General features: G+C 37.1%; 1 protein-coding gene across 1 annotated transcript; it reads left to right on the top strand.

The window, feature by feature from the left end:
* The first annotated feature begins 1314 nt into the window (after nucleotides 1-1314).
* On the top strand, nucleotides 1315-2351 carry LOC127129229 (protein MAIN-LIKE 2-like). The gene is made up of 2 exons (XM_051058490.1): nucleotides 1315-1430; nucleotides 1525-2351. The coding sequence occupies exons 1-2, from the start codon at nucleotides 1371-1373 to the stop codon at nucleotides 2020-2022; spliced, it is 558 nt and encodes a 185-aa protein (XP_050914447.1). The 5' UTR covers nucleotides 1315-1370; the 3' UTR covers nucleotides 2023-2351.
* The last annotated feature ends 4606 nt before the right edge of the window (nucleotides 2352-6957 follow it).

Raw genomic sequence — 6957 nt, 5'->3', positions numbered from 1 at the left:
CATCAACCTAAACCCACACTCCGGATTTTTGCATAAAATAACGTATCTTTCCGGGTTTGATTTGTTAACATCGTAGTCAACACAGTTTTTTAAGTGCCAATTTTTTATTGCTAACAGGCACTCTTCCTTGGTCCGAAATTGGTCACCCTTCTTTAACTCCTCATCAGCCCTCATATATGGGTTGTAGAACATATCTGATGAGGGCTCATCCTCGCCCAAGTTAAGGGTTGTGTAGTGGGAAGGCGGTGAGTACCGTTGCGCAATAGGTATTTGTACTTTGTCTTCGTCTTCGGAATCACGGTTCACCAAGTCATCAACCACGTCTTCTGCATCATCAATGACATCGTCTTCAACGGGGTGTTCAACGTCTTATTCGTCATCAACCACAGGATCAATAACGTCTTCCACGTGTCACACCTTTGCATCATCAGGTTCCACCAAGTCTTCCCCAAGACAAGACAAGTGCAACCTAATCTGTACCAATGCATGCCAACCTATCCACCTAGCCTGCACCTATTCTGCAAGATTCCCACGCATGCCTTCCACGTGTCACACCTTTGCATCATCAGGTTCCACCAAGTCTTCCCCAAGACAAGACAAGTGCAACATAATCTGTACCAATGCATGCCAACCTATCCACCTAGCCTGCACCTATTCTGCAAGATTCCCACGCATGCCTTCCACGTGTCACACCTTTGCATCATCAGGTTCCACCAAGGCTTCCCCAAGACAAGACAAGTGCAACCTAATCTGTACCAATGCATGCCAACCTATCCACCTAGCCTGCACCTATTCTGCAAGATTCCCACGCATGCCTTCCACGTGTCACACCTTTGCATCATCAGGTTCCACCAAGTCTTCCCCAAGACAAGAAAAGTGCAACCTAATCTGTACCAATGCATGCCAACCTATCCACCTAGCCTGCACCTATTCTGCAAGATTCCCACGCATGCCTTCCACGTGTCACACCTTTGCATCATCAGGTTCCACCAAGTCTTCCCCAAGACAAGACAAGTGCAACATAATCTGTACCAATGCATGCCAACCTATCCACCTAGCCTGCACCTATTCTGCAAGATTCCCACGCATGCCTTCCACGTGTCACACCTTTGCATCATCAGGTTCCACCAAGGCTTCCCCAAGACAAGACAAGTGCAACCTAATCTGTACCAATGCATGCCAACCTATCCACCTAGCTACAAGATTCCCACGCATGCCTTACACTTGTCACATTTTTGCATATTCAATCTACTTGAAAACGAGTATAAATAGAAGGTCATTCTTGCATGTTTTCATCAACCACTAACACTTTTATTCAGAGAACTCCGGCGAAACTTCTCATCCACCAAGCTTCGTTCTACATTGCAATCATGTCTCTTCTTACCATGGGCCAAGAACACAGAGGCACTAGGGCAAACATTGCCTCATTCGTAAGTTTTTCTTGAACATTGCCTCTTTCGTATGTTTGTAATTTGTTTTTTAAAAGTCCAATCTAATGATTGTTTATATTGTTTGTTTTTAAAGGATCCCAAGAAATTTCGTCAACGTTCACACCCTATGCCTTATCCAGACCCATGGTGCGTACCTTACATAGAGCGTGCGGGTTTCGGTCATGTTATGCATGTCGTAAATGCCACAATTGATGTCAAATTTATTCTTGCTCTGTGTGAACGTTGGAGACCAGAGACACACACTTTTCACCTACCAACTGGTGAATGTACCGTCACACTAGAGGACGTATACATGATTTTGGGTCTTAGAATAGATGGTAAGCCTGTGACTGGAAATGTTCAACAGCCCAACGAAATATGTGTTCAAATGTTGGGGGTAGATCTGGTCGAGGGTGAGGGATCTGCAAAAGCAAGGGGTCAGGGTATTAAACTATCGAGCCTTCAATTATACCATGACTCCATAACTTTGACTGAGGAATCGTCCGAACAAGAAAAAGTCATAAAACTCGGTTTTACATTATGTTATTGTTTGGGAACTTGCTATTTCCCGAAGGCACGGGAAATAGCATAAACTTTATGTACTTGAGTTTGCTCGAGGACATTGATAGAATAAGCACGTATAGTTGGGGTTCTGCTGTATTGGCATTCTGTTAGATGCCCAAAAATGCTTATTAGAGCTATCATATGTGGGCATCTTTCACTCTTTTTCCTTGCTAAAACTGTCAAAACCACATTTGTTTTACATGGAATGCATTACATTGATAAACAAGCTTGGTGCCTTTGATTTGTGTGTTATTGTGCAGGAAAGACATGAACTAATTGAAAATGAAGACACAAGAAAATTGGCAAAGGAACCAAAGAATACAAGCATTTCATCAGCCTGCTCGCTAGGCGAGGCTGTGGCGAAGCATTGGTTCGCTAGGCGAGTTCCAGGCGAACAACTCCAGTAAATTGTCAAATTAATTCGCTAGGCGAGCTGAAGGCGAAGGTGGTAGCGAGTTCATTCTGTTTTGGTGAAAAACGCAGCCAGCACTCACTCGCTAGGCGAAGCTCTAGCGAGTCCCCAGCGAGCATTCCAGTAGCAAAACCTCTCAACCTCGCTGGGGCGAAGGTTGAAGCGTGTCCTTCGCTAGGCGAAGGTATGTTCGCTAGGCGAACATGACAGTTCAGCAGGCCCTGTTTTCTCTGGGCGCAGGGGCCTTGTGTGCCCATATTAGACCCTCACTAGGCGAGCCATTCTGCTCGCCTAGCGAACATGACAGCCCAGCAGAGGTCTATAAGTAGCAGGTGCCACTTTTGAGCACCATACCTCATTTTTACCAACTTTTTCCACTTTTGTACTTTCTTCTAGATATTTTTGCAGCATTGTTCTTGGGATCTTTATGCCCTAGTTTTCATTTTCTCTTCATCTTAGAACCATCTTCTACAAAAAGAAGGTGGATTCCCATCCAACATCGATTATCCGACTTGGATGTTGATCAACCTTCTTTCCTTACTTGCCGACCAAGCTACCATGAAAATGAGTAGCTAAGTCATCCATTTGTCAAGGTTAGATGTAGGTGATTACTAGCTTTGTGTGTAAATGTAAGGATCCTCATATGTAAACTCTTTAACGGTAAATATATGATGAAAACTTTATTTCTATTTAAAACTCTTTGTGTTGGTTTATGATCGAGAGATGTTTACCGACTCTTGACCTAGGTTTTCATCCAAACTTGTTTGTTAGCTAGAGATAGTAACGAATGATTTTGTTCACCATAAGGTTGAACCAAAAAGTTGTCATTTTGATAGATTGTGTTCGAGAGAAACAATGGATCAAAATGGCAAAACTCACAATATGTGTTCGAGAGAAACATATTGAGAGGACTTTGTGAAATGATTTATCATCTAAAGGAGTTTATAAGATTGTTGACCGAGCAAATACATGCAAAGTGATCATTGAAACCTAACTTTGACAATATTTCTCATTTAATCAAACCATAACTTTTACCGCAATTTATTACTTTTTATGCAAGATAACTTGATTAAAACCAAAACCCTATTGTTACATTGAGCTAAGATTAATACAACCATCGAACGGCGGTGATATCTTACAATCCCTGTGGATACGATAACAAAAACCCGACACGAAAAATACAGCTCAACACATTCCTATATAGCTCTTTGTGTAAAAATGCACAAAATGACCACTGTACATTTTCTGGATGTGCTTTTTTGCTCCAAACATGGGGGTGGTGGAGATTGCCGAGGCTAGCCCCAGAAAATCCTAACGTCTACTCCTTCCCCTACGCAACTAGGTAAATTTATGATGTTATTTCATTTTGTATATTTATTCTATAAATATTTGTAAATAATATTATTTATCTTTTTTTGTTTAGGTTCATTACAACCGGACTGGATTACAGTCTTACCCCCAAAAATAAAATTATATTTTATCGTCAACTCTCGGATCGTCTCCGAGCACAAGATGTATTACCACTAAATCACTCATCTTCTAACTAATTTATTAATATCATGCATTCTCGATAAATAACATATTTGCTTTTTTTTTTGCAGTTTATTTGGAGGCCATATTTGGGATTGGAACATCAACCCAACCCCGAAGATGCAGCTGTTTGGACAGCAAAAACGACCATAATGCGGTTCACCACTGTGGAGATGCACCAAAGTGACCGTGTCAAGCTGCAATTCGGAATGCATCAAGAAATCCCAGGCCCCCCAATGTCTTTGGAACCTTGGCATCTAAAAAAAGTCAGCCACCAGTGGTATGCCCAACATTGGAAGGAATTTGCTAAGGAGTTTCGTAAAATGTGGAAAGACCGTGCCCACTATGTTCTACAATTTCCGGTGGCGCCCAACGAAATGAAGCCGACAAGGGAATATGTGGATTGGTATAGATCAAATACAAATCCAGAAATGATTGTGTCTTACCCGTTCTATTTGGACGATCCCCGGATGCAACAACCATATTTCCAACAACAACAACCACCACAATATTCCCAACAACAACAACCACCACAGTATTACCAACAACAACCACCACCACCATTTTACCAACAACAACCACCAACACCTTATTACCAACAACCACCACCACCACCGTATTACCAACAACAACCACCACAACACATGTCCACCCCCAACCAAATCAACACTACATACCACAAACTCAACCCCAATACCATGAAGATTACCAACACCAACCTTAACATTCCCACCACCATCAACAGTCCCAACACCTACCACAATATCAAACCCCCACATCCACCAATCCCAACACTTCCATCACGACAATGTCCCGAGCTCTTCCAGTCCTCCACCTAGCCCCGACACGGGTATACAAGAGGATTACCAACAAGACTACTACACACCACAACAAACATTGTTCTTTGGCCAACCCGATTCAACCCTAAACTACCAAAGACCACATTTCGAGGGCGCACACAACAGTAGTCAGTTTGTCCCACCGAGACAAAGCTTTGAGGGCGCAGAGGGGACCCGTCTTTCCTACAGCACTGAAGGGACTTCGACCCAACCACAACGGCAAACGGCAAGGGGACGCGTTAGGACTAGGGGTGGTAATAGGGAAGCACCACCACCACGTGAACTGTCTAGGCGAGTAGTTAGAGCTCCCCCGTGCGGATCGTACCAGGGACCGCATCATATGTGATAAATCCCAAATTAATAATGCATTTTAATCATATCTTTATAATATTTGTCTTGTGTATTATTATCTTTATATCTTTATCTTTATCTTTAAAGATATTGTGTATCATATCTTTATATATATATATATATATATATATATATATATATATATATATATATATATATATATATATATATATATATATATATATAATATATATATATATATATATATATATATATATTAATTTACATGTATATAAATTTTTATTTACACGTATATAAATTATTATTTTTTTCAAAAATTTATAAATAATATTAATTACTTATAAATTAGATTAATATTTATATAAATTAATATATATATATATATATATATATATATATATATATATATATATATATATATATATATATATATATATATACACACACACACCACACACACACACACACACATATATATATATATATATATATATATATATATATATATATATATATCTTGTAAATAATTTTATTTATATATATATATATATATATATATATATATATATATATATATATATTAATATAAATTAATATAATTTATAATAAATATAAATTAATACATTAAAAAATATTAAAAATAAATAAAATAAAAAACATATTAAAAAAAATAAAATAATAAATAAATAAATTTGAGTGTAGGCGCCACTCCTAGTGGCGACTTGCCCTACCCTAAAGGGTAGGCGCCAACTAGGGTGGCGCCTAGGTGCAATTTAGGGCCAAAAATGGCCATTTTTGAATTTTTTTTGAAAATTTAGTTATTTTTGAAACACCATACATACAACCACCACATATTTCACAACAGTTGGTCACATGTGGTGGTATCGCTTTTTCAACCTTTGTGAAATGACTTTTACGTAGTAATGAACTTAGAAAATTTTCAAAACTTTCACTAGAGCAATCGATTGCTCTATGGAAACAATCGATTCTTCAATTTCTTTGCCAAGTGAAATATTGAAATTCTTAAAGGCATTAATCAATTGACATCATTGCTGCAATTGGTTGATGATTCCAAAAATTTCCAAAATTTGCCTTAGATAATCGATTGTTGGGGTATATGCCATCGATCGTCACTTTGAAATTTTCTATGTTTTTGAACTTTGAAGTTTCAACAGTCTATTAACATGGTACGACAATCGATTATCATTTGTAACTTTTGGAAAATTTCTGAATCAATGCTAGCTCCTCATAGCATTTTTTTATGAATCATTTTCTTGTAGTATTGAAAATTATTTTTAATTATTTTCAAGCATCGCAAGTCTTTTAAAAAATGTGTCTTGTGATATATAAACAGTAGAATCATTTGACAGTAAAATTTATCTTTTTCATGAATATTTTTCATCTGCTTTAAGCGTCAATAAAATATTGACCAAAATTTTTTCTTGCACAACTTTCTTTCATATGTGAAATTTTTTAATGAAAACTCTTAACTACTTAAATATTTTTATAATCTTGAATTGTTTATTGATTGAAAAGATTAAATTTTCAAAATATCATAAAAACAACATAGCACTCAAATTTATCAACTTTTTTCTATTCTAACTAACTTCACCTTTTGTAACTAGCTTTTAATTGCCACACATAACTATTCTGACTAACTCTTTAACATATCTCTAAAATAAACAATTGATGTATAAAACAAACCTATATAATATATATAAGGATTTTTTAATGAGATATTATTAAACATTTATAAAAAAAGATTTAGTGAAAAAATATGTTAACTAATAGATATACATTAACAAGTTCTTAATTAATGTATATAATAGTTATATGTAGAAAATATTATTAAATACTGATTATAAAATGT

Source organism: Lathyrus oleraceus, chromosome 3, assembly GCF_024323335.1.
Source record: "Lathyrus oleraceus cultivar Zhongwan6 chromosome 3, CAAS_Psat_ZW6_1.0, whole genome shotgun sequence".
In the NCBI taxonomy this organism is placed as follows: domain Eukaryota; kingdom Viridiplantae; phylum Streptophyta; class Magnoliopsida; order Fabales; family Fabaceae; genus Lathyrus; species Lathyrus oleraceus.
The sequence above is the reverse complement of the archived record's forward strand: the minus strand, read 5'-3'. Positions and strand labels throughout refer to the sequence as shown.